Source organism: Hypomesus transpacificus, chromosome 3 (genome assembly GCF_021917145.1).
Source record: "Hypomesus transpacificus isolate Combined female chromosome 3, fHypTra1, whole genome shotgun sequence".
Lineage (NCBI taxonomy): Eukaryota > Metazoa > Chordata > Actinopteri > Osmeriformes > Osmeridae > Hypomesus > Hypomesus transpacificus.
The window spans coordinates 9,603,383-9,619,910 of record NC_061062.1 but is presented as its reverse complement, the minus strand read 5'-3'; the positions used below and the strand labels follow the sequence as shown (position 1 = coordinate 9,619,910).

General features: G+C 43.0%; 2 protein-coding genes across 5 annotated transcripts in view; one reads left to right on the top strand and one right to left on the bottom strand.

Annotated features, from left to right (window-relative positions):
• Nucleotides 1–9,491, top strand: part of keap1a (kelch-like ECH-associated protein 1a) — a 17,965-nt gene extending 8,474 nt beyond the window's left edge. For 2 of the 4 annotated variants that reach the window (XM_047047294.1, XM_047047301.1), the window contains 11 exons: nt 3,613–4,325; nt 4,641–4,840; nt 5,210–5,366; nt 5,589–5,681; nt 5,838–5,984; nt 6,202–6,311; nt 6,462–6,591; nt 6,684–6,880; nt 7,501–7,706; nt 7,911–8,087; nt 8,179–9,491. In XM_047047294.1, the coding sequence (XP_046903250.1) occupies nt 4,116–4,325; nt 4,641–4,840; nt 5,210–5,366; nt 5,589–5,681; nt 5,838–5,984; nt 6,202–6,311; nt 6,462–6,591; nt 6,684–6,880; nt 7,501–7,706; nt 7,911–8,087; nt 8,179–8,351 (1,800 nt within the window). In that variant the 5' untranslated portion in view covers nt 3,613–4,115 and the 3' untranslated portion in view covers nt 8,352–9,491. Of the gene's footprint in view, nt 1–957; nt 1,121–3,197; nt 3,262–3,612; nt 4,326–4,640; nt 4,841–5,209; nt 5,367–5,588; nt 5,682–5,837; nt 5,985–6,201; nt 6,312–6,461; nt 6,592–6,683; nt 6,881–7,500; nt 7,707–7,910; nt 8,088–8,178 lie in introns of those variants that run through there. The other 2 variants (XM_047047285.1, XM_047047310.1) reach the window with 2 other exon arrangements.
• On the bottom strand, nt 9,466–16,528 carry zmp:0000001267 (b(0,+)-type amino acid transporter 1). The gene is made up of 8 exons (XM_047051882.1): nt 16,399–16,528; nt 15,827–16,023; nt 14,053–14,778; nt 11,629–11,762; nt 11,186–11,315; nt 10,622–10,746; nt 10,343–10,430; nt 9,466–9,922 (listed from the first exon to the last, which is right to left on the bottom strand). Exons 1-8 carry the CDS (start codon nt 16,526–16,528, stop codon nt 9,692–9,694), a joined length of 1,761 nt encoding a protein of 586 aa, XP_046907838.1. The 3' UTR covers nt 9,466–9,691.

Genomic DNA, 16,528 nt, shown 5'->3' with positions numbered 1-16,528 from the left:
CTTCACTGGCTACCTATCATGGCCCATATTAGATTCAAGACCCTGGTTCTGACCTCCCGAGCGGTGAATGGGACTGCACCCGACTACATTAAGTCTCTCCTCCAGCCTTACACCCCTACCCGCCACCTACGGTCTTCTTCTGACAACCGTCTGGTGGTCCCACCGCTCAAGAGCGCCCGGTCCCAACACAAGCTCTTCTCCTGTCTGGCCCCCCAATGGTGGAATCAACTCCCCACCTCCATCAGACACTGACTGTCTCCCCACCTTCAAGAAAAGGCTTAAGACGCAGTTGTTCCGGGAGTACAACGGTACATAGGAATGATTTGCTGGACCTGATGTTAGTTTCCTCCAGCATCACAATGACTCTTATTGAGAGACTTGTTGGTTAGTTGTAACTGATTTAAATCGCTGTGAAATAATTTTACTGTACACTCATGCACTTTTTTGAGGTTCATGTAGTTTAATTGTAACTTGTTTAACTACATGCTCTTATGGTTCATACAAGTTGTTACGTTAGAGAGTGAGAAATGGATGGAATGGGTGAGACTTGAGAGCCCTGGAATATTTGTGGAGGGAGTACTTAAATGTGCACCAAATAAATACACTGGCCTATTATGTACATTATATGCCACTGTATATTATGTTATATATGTCAAGTTGAGGTGTCAATAGACTATCATGGCGCTCCAGCATGTGCATTAATCTTCTTCCAACCATAGGTCTTGCTCGTATGTGAAACCATGGTTTAAGTCTTTCACAGCAATGGTGTTTATTGATTCAATACGTTCCACATTTTACAGAGAATATTTAACTGGGGTCCACGGTAACCCTACTATTCCTGTCTTACTTTCACTTTGAGGAATGTTGCTGTTGTCGTTCTTCGTTAAGGAGGGGCTATGCTTAGTTGCTCAGTCACGATGATGTTGTAGAGCCCGTTGTCCTCAGAAGGAGGTGAGTAGCAGGCTTTTGCATTAGAACGCGCAAGTGCGCACACTCAAACACCTGATACGGTTTCAGCTACTTCGGTTTCTAAACTCGGCGTATCTGCAAGTTTGTTTGACATAACAAGAATGGAACGCCGCGGAAAACCCCCCCGCTGAATCATCAGAGAACAGCTTAGGTAGGTAATAGATACGAGACTTGCCTTCTGAAGTTTGTTACATTACCAATAGGTTTCCGACTGCTGGGTTAACATACACTTTCTTCATGCCGGGTTTATGGACCAGCGTGAGTTGACCTAGGGTACGGCTCTATTGGAAGGCTAATGTGGTCTATTGCTAGAGAAATGTGCCAGAATCGGTTCCAAAAGTTATTACTCAGCATACACCCTTTCACCTTAGAGGACTATTTCCACATTAGTTCGAATTATTAACTAAAGCAGTGTGAAACAGTTATAACTGTTTCACACTGCTTTAGTTAATAACCTATAGGCCCTATCTGTAGAAACGAATGCTACTGATCTGTATGGTACAGGATCGCTTCAATTAATGAATAATACCATAGGTACTCTGTCAAGTCACCTCACTGAGTCAATAGCCCACTTGGAGCGAGTCTGCGTCCTATCATCCGCTGTTGAATCAACTTTGATTGGAGGTGATTATGTAACAGTTTTTGTAGCCTATCAACTTCGCTTTTTTGTTGTGCATACTGTCAGCTGTTGTCTCGAGCAGTTTAAGATACTGTTAACAAGTAGATTATTCAGTAATGGCATAGCACGTTGGCAAAACAGAATTAGAATCTGCCAAATGTGTCACGAAATTTCCCTGGAACGCTAATGGCTACAATGCATGTTGCAATTGTTACCATTTGTTGCAATGTCTACGGTTGGAATACGCTGCTGACTGATGTTAGTGATATCGCCAGATAAACCACCACCGTGAAATGTTCAGACCTGTTGATCTCGCTGCCTAATTTCCCAACCTGACACTATAAGCGACATAAGCTACGAAAGTCTGGAACATGTGTAGGTTAGATAAGGGGGAGGCAGGAGATGGTAGAAATAAAGATGATTAATTCAGAGCTGCTGCTGACAATAGGCTCCACCCAGGGCTATAAATAATTGCATTTTGTGTTCAGGAAGTAAACTCCGACACCAATTTAAGAGCTAAAAACGTGTTGAAAATGAATCATAATAATACTTGTTATACAACTTCAGAGTTCGGTTAGTTCTCAAAACGGCAGAGTGGACATTTGCCTGGGGCAGGGGCGGTTTAGTTGGCGCAAGGCAGTACAGACTTATGTGTTTTGTCACCTGCAGCAAAAACAAGCTATTAATGGTTAACCAGAGTTCAATTCCCACACCGTCCTAGGGGACAGAGGATGTCTGCACCAAAACGACATGGATACAAATCAAGTTCAAATGTGGAAGATGACAAAATATGTGTGTGGAGGGTGGGTTGGGGTGGACAGGGATTTGTAATAATTACAGTCTCATGCGCCTTCTGTGTGTGTTGCCTAGGCCAAATGAGCTTAAAAGACCTGTGATCAGTGTGTCATGTGAGGGTAAGGGGATATGCGTTTGGGGTCCATGTATGCATGTTTCTGCAGGTCAGTCATGCTGTTTCCCAGTTTAAATCCAGGATATAATCTGCCTCAGAACGGGAGCACAGAGCAACACAATGGTCCTTTATTGCAGACTGGTGCCTCTGTAAACTACTCTCAGTCTCTCTCTCTCTTTCTCTCTCTCTCTCTCTCTCTATCTCTCTCTCTCTCTCTGTCTCTCTGTCTCTCTCTCTCTCTCTAGTGGATCTTGTGACTTGTGAACAGGGAAGCTGCAGGGTGTGGGGTTAGAACATGGAAGGCAGATCAGCCTTGTTATACAATAACTTAGTATTCTGATCTACAGGCTCACACAACTTTAGTCCTGGTTGTTGTGAGTAAGATTCATGTAAACCTCTGCAGTCAAACACACACAAAGGCCATGTCAAGGCCCCTGGAAAAAGAATGTGTGTTGTTGTGGTGAGTACAGTATCAGTAGCAAGACGGGTTTGGTTCCTAGAAACAATGAGATGGTTTCGTAGCCTAGTGCACACATACTTGTAGTGTTGGATGCAGCAGTGTCATATCTGCCCAGACTTAAATTCAGTAGGCTTATCAGTTTCATTTTTGAAGAATTGTAGAGTAGTAATGGCATGACTATATATACATATACCGGTACATATGTACATGTGTAGTAATGTTGGCCTGATTGTTTTTGTTTCTATTCTTGTTCCTGTCTGACTCACAACAACACTGAGGCAGGATTTCCTCCTAGTCAGGAAGGTGAGGTGGGAAAGAACTCCTGTTCTAGAATCCACTCATTACCATACCCCTGGTTAGACTATTAACATATTCATAAAGGAGCTTTCTTTCTCTCTTTAGCACTATCTCTATCTTTTCACCTTTTGTAACCCTCACTTTTCCTCTCTCTTTGCTCCTCCCTTGTGTATCACCCCCTTTATCTTGTTCTTTCTGGTCTTGAGGGAAGTGAAACTACTGCAGTGGCAGAACTGCAGAGGAGGCCTGTAGGCTCTCACCGGAACTCACTCTCTGTGCTTTGTTTTATGTACTTTTACACAAACATGTCATTAAGGGGATGTTAATGTGTCTCTGTTTCTGTCTTGAATGTTACAGAATAAACATTGGACAGCTGACCTAAAGTCCCAGAAGTCTCTGCTGGCCAACCATCATCCTGCTCTGGAACAACAACCAATGATTTAGCAAGGAATCTCTCCTTCAGAATATTTTGGAAATTATATAAATGAGCCAACATCCTTTCAAAAAACAACTTCATTTTCACTGCATCTTTGGAACCAGGACCTTGACACCATGTTGTGGCGGAGATTTGTCAGCAGACTGAGCTTCTCTGATTGGTCTGACCTGTGACTGGGTGAAACACTGTTTCCCCTCTCAGGAAATACTACCAGCTTGGAGGGCTGTGGAGGTTATATATGTTGCATGGAACATATGGAGGACTGCAGACCCGCTACATAACCCATCTTTCGACCAGATCAGCGTCCTAGCTGATGAATACTTTCAAACAAACACTGATCTCACCAATGGTCCTCTACATTATCTACTTGGACAAGGTACATTTTTGAAATCTTCTAGAACCTACTTACCCTCCATCTCCCAAGATGCTTTGCCCTCGGAGGAAGAGGCCCACCAAGGATGCTGACTTCTCTGCCATCGTTGTGCCGTCCATGCGGGGCTCCGGTTACCTTGACTACACCATTGAGAGTCACGCTGGCCGAGCGATGCAGGCCATGGATGAATTCAGACGCAACGAACTGCTTTGTGACCTGGTCCTCCATGTCTCGTACAAGGATAGGACCGTCGACTTCAAGGTGAGATATAAGATGTGATGAGAGTAACTCTACAGTGTAGTTTTACATATCATTCATTCACTTTTTTGGCTTCAATCACAATTTGACTGGCTTAATGACACTAGTCTTACAGTTTCAAGTGTAAGTAGCTGGTTTCCTTTCAGAGCATACCAGGCAGGTAAATGGCAAAATGTCAGGTAAAAAGAGTTGACACCTTGCTTCTCCCTTCCACATCTCCCCCTTTTCTTCCACATCCTCTCCTTTCCTCTTCCCTCCCCCTCTCTCCTTCCCTTTTTTCCCCCCCTCATGTCCCCCATCTTCTCCTCCTTTCCTCAGGTACACAAGGTGGTTCTGGCTTCCTGCAGCCTATACTTCAAAGCCATGTTCACCAGCAGTTTCAAAGAGTGCCGTGCCTCGGAGGTGACTCTGCGTGACGTCTGCCCCCAGGTGGTGGGGAGGCTCATTGACTTTGCCTACACCTCCCGCATTACCATGGGAGAGAACTGCGTGCTTCACTTCCTGCTGGCAGCTATGAGGTGAGGGATCACCCCCTGCTGGTGGGAGTCTGACATGAACCATGGGGATGGTTCTGTAAATGGCCTCCAGATTATTTACATTAAATCACTTTATTAATCCCAAAGGAAAAACTGTTCAGGTAATCAAGCGTGCACAATTATAGAATAAGTAATAAAGTAAGTTCTACATTATATGTAATTTACATTATAATTCATATAAATGTTATTGATAAATCAATATAATACAATTTATAATCAATGTAATGGAGTAAAATATTACAGTACATCAATATGCACTGTAATATATGTGTAGGCTCTGTGTTGTGTTGATTCTGTGTGTTTTGCTCCAGGTTCTCTGTCATGCTGATGTGACTGTGTGTGTGGTTCCAGGTACCAGATGGAGGATGTGGCCAAGGCCTGCTGTGACTTCCTCGTCAAGAACCTGGAGCCTGCCAACGTCATCGGGATCGCCCGATTCGCTGAAGATATTGGCTGCACAGAGCTGCACCTTCAGAGTCGCGAGTACATCAACACACACTTCAATGAGGTAGCCAGGACACACACACACTTTAACAAGGTAGCCACAGCACATACATACACCCCCACACACACTTCAACAAGGTAGCCAGCACACACATGCTGTATATACACACACACACACTTTGTATATGTAGCAGCACAGACATGTCATGTTGAACAGATGTTAAAGTGAATCCTAGTGTGTCGTGCTCTGACTGGGGTGTGGCTATTTGACCCGACTGGTATCCAGGTAACCAAGGAGGAGGAGTTCTTCAGCCTGACTCACTGTCAGCTGCTGGAGCTGATCAGCCAGGACAGTCTGAAGGTGCTGTGTGAGTCTGAGGTACCTGAAGCTCCTTCCTAACCTTGTCTCAGAGCATGTGACACAGCACTCATGTCATCACTAATCAGGATGGTTTATGTCTGGAACCCAAGACAAAATTGCTTCCACAAGTCATTTACTGATTGCATGATGATGTTGGTGTGAATGTGGTTGCAGGTGTACAAGGCGTGTACAGACTGGGTGGGTTGGGATATGGAAGGGAGAGCTCAGTACCTCCATGCCCTCCTCAATGCTGTCCGCATCTATGCCTTGCCCCCCAAATTCCTCAAACGCCAGCTGCTCACCTGCCCCATCCTCAGCAAGGCAAGGCACCTCCTCTGTCCCTAAAATGTTGCCGCTGGGAGGGTGGGCTGAGAACTGTTGGGGGTGGGGTTTTAGATCCATTTAAAGACATTGACCTGGAAACACCCCATTTCTTTCATTGGTTATCATTCAAACTTTCTCACGTCATTTCTTCTGCGCATTCATTCAGATGTCAGATCGCTCACTCTTGCTCTCGTTTGCGTGCCCCCTTTCCCAGGCCAACTCATGCAAGGACTTCCTGTCCAAGATCTTCCAGGAGATGGCCCTGAGGAAGCCCCTCCCCCCCACGCTTTACCGTGGCACCCAGCTCATCTACGTAGCGGGCGGGTGAGTGAAGGAAAAGGAGGAACACTTCTTCATCCTGCTCTCCAGTTGGATTGAATACATTTGTCGTTTATAGTTATATAGTTGTTTTTGTCGATATTTCAATATGTCTTTGGCCTATCCTGCTGTCTGAAATGTTTGCCCTGTTCCCAGGTACCGGCAGCACTCCCTGGACTCCATGGAAGCCTTGGACCCCAGCAACAACACCTGGCTGAAGCTGGCAGACATGGGGACCCCCTGTAGCGGCCTGGGGGCCTGTGTGCTGTTCGGCCTACTCTACACAGTGGGTTGGAAAGAGAGGGACTGAGAGGGACCCACCCCCAGGCTAGTGTTAGCACAGAGTCTGAGCAGTGTTGGGTCCTGTGTGTTCTCTAGGTGGGGGGCAGGAACCTGTCCCTGCAGAACAACGCTGAGTCTAGCGCTCTTTGCTGCTACAACCCCATGACCAACCAGTGGAGCCAGCACGCCTCGCTCAACACGCCAAGGAACAGGGTTGGTGTTGGGGTGGTGGACGGCAACATCTACGCTGTGGGGGGGTCCCAGGGTTCCACACACCACAGCACTGTGGAGAGGTGAGTGTGTGTGTGTGTGAGTTACATTTGAGGTCATATTCACACCATGAGGGAAAGTGTTTTTCTTACTACAATTAGCCTACATTCACAGCATGTTAGAACACATGACCCAGGAATGTGGATCCTGATGGGAATGTTTTGCCCAGCTGAACAGCAGACAGAAATTAGATAAGCTGCATCAGCTGTTGAACCAATCACCTCTTAGAGGGAAATCTCAAAATAATTTGGAAAAATAGATATCACCTTTTGATTGTACTGTAGCTACCCTTTTGTCTTACTATTTTCCTCGAATACAGTACCTTCTCTGTTATCTGTCAATCTGTAAGTCTCAGAGCCCATGGAGAACTGCAGATGTAAATCAATAGTTGTTTGGAAACTGAATAACTACCTCCTCTCTCTCCCGCTAGTTTCAACTAGCTCTTCGAGTTAGGTTTTTATGGATGGTTATTTTATGTGATTGTTAGTGAGGCCTGTTCTTCCCTTTTCATATCACACTGAGCTTTTCCTCAGCTAGTTTGAAGTGGTGATACATTCAAAGCAAATGTAGAATACTTAATAATTGTCCTGAGCAAACGTCTCAAGTACACCACCTAAAATATTTGGAAATGTTGGTTGACCAGATGGGACCCTGAGACCAACCGATGGACGTTTGTGTCCCCGATGTCTGTGGCCCGTCTGGGGGCAGGCGTGGGGTCGTGTGGGGGGCATCTGTACGTGGTGGGGGGTTTTGACGGGCAAAACCGCTGGAACACAGCCGAAAGGTACCACCCTGACACCAACACCTGGCACCAGCTGGCACCCATGAGCTCTGTACGCAGCGGACTTGGTGAGTGTGTGTGTTTTCAGTACAGTAGATGTGTGTGTGCGTAGAAGACTTGTGTAACTTCGAATCTATTTAACTTTGCACCACAGAACTACTGTACATTACGTTCAACCGGAACGAGGAGGAAGAAAACAATGTGATGTCCTTTAGTGTGCATGCGTACATGGCTAACATATCTTAAGTAATGGGATGTACATGTGTGTTTAGGCTTGGTGTGTGTGGACTCGTATCTGTATGCTGTGGGGGGCTATGACGGCAGGAACCAGCTGAGCTCTATGGAGCGCTACAGTGTGAGCAGGGACGTGTGGGAGCCCGTGGCCTCCATGCAGCACTGCCGCAGTGCCCTGGGAGTCACTGTCTACCAGGGACGCATCTTCGTCCTGGGTCAGTCTCCTCGCGACCTTCACACTGCGTTTCTATAGACCTAGCTAGTCCTTCAGCCTTCTCACAATGAAATGTGTGTGTGTGTGTCTAGGGGGTTTCAACCAGGCTGGCTTCCTGTCCAGTGTGGAATGCTACTGCCCCGATACAAATGAGTGGACGTATGTGACAGACATGCCCCTCGGCCGCAGTGGCATGGGCATTGTGGTTACCATGGAGCCCTGCCCTGGAAACCTGCCAGAGGAGGAGGACGAGGAAGTGACATAGACAAGATGGTCACTTCAAAGCCAGGCTATGACTGCCCATTATGACCGCTACATGACCTCATCAAGGTGACCACATCTGAGTGCCACAGTACTCCACTCAGACTGACAGTGACCTACAGTGGCTGCTTTCATTTGTTTTCTGCCATTGTGTTTCCATCTCTCCACTTTCCTTTTTGCCTTTCTCTGATTTACAGTATCTTCTCTCTCTCTCTCTCTAAAACGTGGACTACCACACTGTAGCATTAGAACGGACATTGCAGAAAAAACATGGAAACAGATTTCCACCTTGTTTTGTGCCAAGAGAATATATGTATTAGCCTGTACATGCCTGAATGAACACTGTGAAGTTTAAATGTATTTGCACAGAACTATTAATGTGAACAGATATATTTGTATGATGCAGTTAGAAACATACATGATTTTATGATTACAATCTGCTTTCAGTTTTTTCATTCTTCCTGATAAAAGCACAGCTTTCTCAGCTGTGAGGTTTTCTATTAGCCACTAGGTGGTGGAATGTTAAAACAGTGGAACCTTTTCTGCATTGAGCATCACTGCTTGCAGAACCCTTGCAGAATATGTGCATTTGGGAGAGGGGAGACTCCCCTGCAACTCTGAACAAATATGTTTGTGCATTTATCTTTAAGAAAAAAGAACACCACAGAATGTATTTAAATGGATGCTTAAGTATCTGAGAAGTATGTGGATACAGATTTGGTATATGTATATAATGTTGGTCTCTTGGTATTAAGATCCCCTACTGGAAATGTGTGGTAGTGATGACTTCGATCTGAGTGCTACTCGGTTTACAACTAGTAGATGATCCAATAAGCCTTTTTCTTTCTTGTGTGACCAGTTATTTCTGTGGAATTTTTTTAAATCTGACTTGTCACTGATAAGCCTAAATTGTTATAAATGAAGAGTTTTCTTCGTGTGCTGCCAATTCAAACTTGCAGCAATTAGCTGCTGAAGTTTATAAACTATATTTATTGTCTCCAAATCATCTCAAAGGCATCTGATTTATTGATCTAACTTGCAGTGCAAGCAAATACACTGAACAGTTTCTTAGATAACACTTAAAATCATTAATATAATGGTGTTGGTTCTTACAAAAGTGACATTACAATTCCCATTACATTCAACACTACAAAAGTCTGTGTGACAAAAAAAATCAGATAATTTGACAAAAATGGAAAAAAATCAGATACTATATGAACTTGTAAAAGTAAGTGTTTGATGATTGCTTAATGGCTGATGTGAAGCTGCAACTATTGAGGACAATATAGCAATGTTTACAATCAAATGTCATAATATATCTTTCTAATCCATCCATATTGAATTTCACAAATTTTTTTCTGCTGGGGCCACTTCTAGGAAAAGCTGAAGGAACATTGTTAGCTTCTCTAACAATCCTGGGCAGAGTTTGTAGTGAATGAAGGGCACATAAACCACAATGCCACTGAAGATGAACAAGGCAACATAGAGGTATTCTATCTGGGGGTTGTCTATGATAGGCGCCAGAACCAGGAACACTGCAGCAATGAGGACCAGGATGGGGAGGACTATGGGAACCTATATATACATAAAGGACAAAGCAATGTCACAGGAGCAGCTCTTGTTAGACAGTTAAATATGTAATATTATAGGAACATAATGTTAAAATACTAAATATATTTTACGATTTTATAGCTTGTAGAATTGGAAGTATCAGTAAAACATATTTATTTGTAAAGATCGACTTGGCATTTTATGTTTGTTCATTTTTGATGGTGACAGTTTGAGACAGGAAAGGCAGGGGGGACAGAGAAGGGATGACATGCAGTAAATGGGCCGAGCTGGAATCAAAACCTGATCCTTTGTGGTAAGGCCTTAACCTATGCACTCTACATGGTGAGTCACCGGGTGTCTCGTCTCAGCAGAATATTTAAACTTTACTCCACTGTAGAAAAGTAGAAATAGTTTAGATTGATCCTCTGGTTTTAGGAGGTTTACCTTATATGGGCGAGGAAGCTCAGGTTTCTTGATCTTGAGGTAGATGAGCCCAGACAATGTGATTCCATAGAAGAACCAGGCGGTAAAACTGACAATATAAATATACAACATAGAGATTTCAATGGCAACATTAAGAAAATACCTGGAAAAATACATTTGTAAATCTGCTTTCATGGTGGTTTTACAGTATGACAAAATGCATTTATTGCATAATACTTTTCTTCTCAACATTGGAAAGATATCTGCTACTAGTCCATTGTGTATCAGGCTACTTCCTACCTGAAGTAGTTGACAATGCTTTGGAAGTCTCCAGGGATGAGAACCACCAGGGAGATGGCGGTAGTGAAGATCAGGGCCGGAGAAGGGGTTAGTCGTTGCACATGCGCCATGGCCAAAATACCTGGCTGTTGATCAGAATCAGAATCAGAATGGGATTTATTTGCCATTAAAGTTTGCACAGACAAGGAATTTGCTTTGGCAGGAAGGTGCATACAGTAAACATATAGGAATCTTAAATTTAAATACTATACTATACTACGATTTGAAGAAATATACTACTGTGGGCCAGAACATGGTAAACCATTTTGTTTCTGGTAATTTATAGTGTTCACTACTGCTGTATTGGTACAGAAGAATAATACAATTAGTTGAAGTGGATCTCGTAAATATTTTGTCCTTTTCCAAGAAAATGCACTTCATCACTTCTGTCATTGCAAACATATTTTATTATTTCAAGATTGATATTGTCGGGATTTTGAGGGTCCCAATCATGTTCTGGATTTTGGTTAGTTCTACACTACAGTATTTTTGACAAAGACAGATAAGAGTGTGTGTGGTTCTCACCATGTGTCCTTCCCTGGCAGCCACAAAGCACACACGGCCACCACTGAAGAAGGTCCCGTTAAGTGAGCCAAAAGCGGACAAAGCTGCAGCCACAGACATCACCCACCCCCAGCTACCCAGCACTTTGTTCCTGTTGCAAAAAGCAAAACATACTGTGCTTGAATCAGTTTTGCAATTTTGAATCAATCCAACTAGTTGTCAAGACATGGACAACATCAGGTAGCTTTACAGTAACTAAAGCCATCAACTATGGTAATGTTCCGGCTTGGCCTTTTTCCACATTTGACTTGTTTCCAAAAGGTTACTGTGTAATCCTATGAGAGTCAGACTTTAACCATGTAAATTGAAATGAAAGTGGACAATGAAGTCAGCCATAACATGAGACACATTGATCAAAACCCATGTTTTGGATAAAAGATGGATAAAATAAAAATGTGTCTCACCCCCAAGTGACAGCTACTGCAGTGGAAGTCACAACCTCTTGTGGCGTCAATACTGCTAGATAACTCACATTGACCAGCAGATAAAGAATAGTAACCATGGGGATGGCTATCATAACTGCTCTGGGTAGATTGACCTGAGAAAGAATATATTAGACAAATTATTTGATGTACGGTACACGTCTGTCTGGGGAATGGTAGGCGAACACAATAAGTGTTTTTCCTTTGATGAAAAACTCTCAATCCATAGTGTATACATGCACAAAAAATATGTTGTATCCGCTATACATCTGTGGACCTGCATTGTTTGAACTACGGAAAAAACCTTTTTTTCCGTACGGATCAATGTGTCCTGTAGCACAATTGTATTTTTTTTTGTATTAGTAGAGTAGTGGTAGTGTATTGGTAAAAACACATTTGTATTTATACAGTATTATTATTACCACTTAAGCAGCAATAACTTTCAGCACCATCTTAATGGCTTATTAGCATCTTAATGCTAGTTTACAGTGTAGGTATAGAGTTGTACATGTTCAGGCGCAGTCAACAACTCTGAAGGTATAACTACCTAATGTACCTACCTACTTACCTACCTACCTACCTACATACCTACCTACCTACCTACCTACCTACCTACCTACCTACCTACCTACCTACCCAACCCCTTCCACATTGTGCAGAAACAAACCAAATGAAGGTGCTCGCTGCATGAATACTACTTGGACAATATAGCAATATTTGCGTCTTCAATACTGAGTTCCTCCTTCTGAGCAAGTTAAAGCAAAGTTGTATATTGTCCCATAAGATCTTACCTGACAAAAACTGTGAACAAAAATATTGTACAGCCTTCACATTTTTGAGGAAGGCAAAAACAAGGCAATAACCATAAAGACTTTAAAAGTGTGTTATAGTTGACATCAATAAACTTTTAACATTCTCACCTCAGGTTTTTTCAACTCTTCCGTCACATAATTCAGGTTGTACCAGCCAGCAAAAGACCAGAGACCCTGATAAAACGCCATTCCCAGAAAGCTAAAACCCATATTTGTACCCTCGAAAGAATTATGAAAATTCCCTGTAATCACTTTACTGCTCTGCCCAACACTCACCACCCCTCCGATCACAATGATCATCAACGAAACTATCTTGGCCACTAGGAAGACCACCTGTATTTGCATGGCGAAACGCACATTCATAATATTGATAGTTGCCACAGTTAGAACACTTGCAGCGGCAGCACACTTCAGAACTAACACAGGAGGATGGCAACCCAAGAAAAAGGGGGCCACAGCATATTCTGCAAAACTGAGAGATATAGCAGCAATGCTTGCTGGCTTAACCACAATATTGAAGGTGAGGGCAGCAAAGAAGGCAGGGAACTGCCCATAGATTCGGAGGATGTAAATAAAGTCCCCTCCTGATTCGGCAATGACGGTTCCTAGTTCAGCATATGAGAGAGCCCCAAGCATTGCCACTAACCCACAAAAGGCCCAGACTAGCAGGCTGGCTCCCGGGCTTCCAGTGTAATACAGCACAAATTGCGGGGACATGAATATACCCGATCCTATCATGGTCCCTGCAGTTATAGACACAGCACTGACTAGGCCCACCTCACGTTTCAGTCTCAGCCCATCTGCTTCCATGCTAGTCATGACTATATAGCTTTCTTTAAACAAACTCTTCTTTGACAATGACAAAGGCAGATTATTCCTTTTAGAAGCACGTTGTGAAGGAGGAGCTGCCGTAGTAAAATATTTGAATGCACTGTAGGTGCAAAGTACCTGTGCAGTTAATATTAACTTTCCATATTGCTCGTGGAACTTTGTTGTGAATCCTTTGTTTATTTATGAGTGTATAAAAACTTTTGTAAAGATTATTGACTCTGTGTTTTATACATCTGGGATGGTAAAAATGATCAAGACATTATATCATATGAGACCTTCTGTACTTTCAGTCTACAAACCAGAAATTTATTTTACATTTTAAAGAATCTAAACTACTATTTAAGTTATTTCTGTTAGCAGATAATACATAAAACGACCTTAAATGAACCCTTTTTGTAATGTATCCAGTTTTTAAAAAGTGGACAAGTTAAAACTATGTTTGGATTTCTGTAATGAGACACTGAAGAAGCTTGTAGAACAAATGCAATTTCTAAAGGGTTCAAAAGGTTTTGGAACAGAGTCGGAAAAATTAATTTCCAAATACTGTACTGTAAAATACTGCAAATGAAAGCATACACCAGAGGACTTTGATTGTTCTAAACAAGGAAATATTTTTGTAAAAAAATAATGTGTACTACAATACGATCAAGAATACATTTATGGTGTAGTACAAGCATAGATTTAAGGTATTTGACTGCTACTACAATAATTAGAATTAGAAAAACTGAAGGCTTGAGACTTGTTGACTGAAATCTCTCCATACCTCTGGGGATTTTAGTTCTTCCGTCACATAATTCAGAGTGTTCCAGCCATCGTAGGACCACAGACCCTGATAAAGAGCAATCCCTATGGAGCTGACACCCACATGTGTCCCATCAAAGGAGTCTGCAAAGCTTTCAGTGTTCCCCTGAAATAGCAACACCACACCTCCTACTATGATCACTGTCAGGGCCAGCACCTTAGTCACCATGCAGGATATCTGGATTAACATGGCCAGTCGCACATTCAAGCTATTAATCAGAGCTAGAACTAGAATCCCCGCAGCTGCCACACACTTCACCACCAGTTTTGGGGCAGGGCAGGCTTGATAGAAAGGCGCCACAGCATATTCTGCAAAGCTTAGAGCAATACCTGTAGCACTGGCTGGTCTCATGACTATGATGAAGCTGAAGACAAACATAAAAGCTACTACTTGGCCCCACGTTCGCAGGAAGTAGATGTATTCTCCTCCAGAGTCCTGAATAACTGTTCCTAGTTCAGCATAGCACAAAGCCCCCAGCATGGCTAGCAGGCCACAGAAGAACCAGACCACCAGACTGGCTCCTGGGCTCCCAATGTTAACCAACACTGACTGAGGGGACATAAAGATCCCAGAGCCTATCATGGTCCCAGCTATGAAAGACACAGCACCAGTAAGCCCCACTTCTCGTTTAAGGCTGAATTTTGAGGTTTTGTTTTCCATGTTGAGACCAGTAGTAGCCATGTCCTCCTAGGATTATAGTTTTTTTACAAACAAATACATAAGCTGAGTAATCATTATCTTAACAAGGCATGGGCAGTCCTACAACTTTAGTAGGACTTATGTTAGTTAATAATTACATATTTGGACCACACTCAATCAGTGATCAGGTTCATTTAAATAAAATTGACTTCCAGTAACTAATCCAAAATGTTCTGCCAGGGACTGCTTTCATGCAATAACAATAACCCAAAGAGAATAAAGATGGTATTTTTTTTTATAAATAGTCAAAAATATATATACAGTAAGAATGTAGTAACATGATAAGAAGTGCTTATCTGCTCTGGCTGAATGCACGTGTACATTGTGGGTCAGAGGTGAGACTTCTGAAGCACTAAAGCAATGGAAGTAGCAGTGTAGCAGTGTGCACTTCTTACATAAAACTGTGTACATACTTTGTACATACTTTACATACTCTGCTGTGCAGAGATACTACTTTATTTAAATAGGTTTGCAATAACAGCTGGTAAATCTTTAGGGATACAAACAAATATGGACATCTAGATTTAGTAATATTTGCAATTTCTTTGTTTCATGAGTAATGTTGAAAGAAGAGTCATGCAACAGATTTTTGATAAGATTAAGGTTCTGCCTCTGACTGTAAACCTATGGGAGATTCCATGGGTCAGTGTGGAAAAGGTAAATTATTACAATCCTACAAGTCCAGCTGTCTGCAACATGTTCCTGGATTTGTATTCCTTCTGTACTCACGTGTTTTACCCCTGTACTGTTTATGAGCTTCATCCCATTAGAATGATGCTGCCACTAAAATAAACATACTGTACCGATACCTTAACAGATTGCACTTACTCAATTACTTAAGAGAGAAGTATAAGGTCAGTAGCCTACATTTAAGCTGCCTGTTGGGTTTACAGAGATGTGACAACTGATCTTGTGAGGATGCTGGTGTGCGAGGAACTGAGGACCATCCATTGGTTTGTGATTAGCTGAAATCTCATCAATGTAAGCCTACAAGTGACATATGAAAATTAGTATTTTTTTAAATCGTTTTGTTTACCTCTGGGCGTTTCAGCTCCTCTGTCACATAATTTAAATTGTTCCAGCCGTCATAGGACCACAGTCCCTGGTAGAAAGCAATGCCAATAGGATTGATCCCAACGTTTGTGTTCTCAAATGAGTCGTTGAAACTCTCCGTTTGTCCCCCACTGATAAGCACTACTGCACCGCCAAACACTATCACTGCCAGGGCCAGTACTTTTGTCACCATAAAAAACACTTGAATTGACATTGAGAAACGAACATTCAGGCAATTAACGGTGGCCAGTAGAATAATTCCAGAGGCAGCTACACACTTTACCACAAGCTGTGGAGGGGGGCAGTCTGGATAAAAAGGTGCCACGGTGTATTGAGCAAAACTCAGTGAAATTCCTGCCACGCCAGCTGGTCTAACGAACACGACTGAGCTGAAAATGAGCATGAAAGCAACTACTGGGCCGGATGTCCGAAGAATATAGATGTACTCCCCGCCTGATTCTTGGATAACTGTGCCCAACTCGGCATAACAAAGTGAGCCAAGAACAGCGAGGACACCACAGCATGCCCAGATAACCAGACTGGCTCCGGGGCTACCGATGCTGTACAGCACTGACTGAGGTGACATGAAGATTCCAGATCCAATCATGGTTCCGGCAATAAGTGACACTGCACCGACTAGGCCCACTTGGCGCTTCAAAGTCAGCTTCTCCGGTTTACCCTCCAT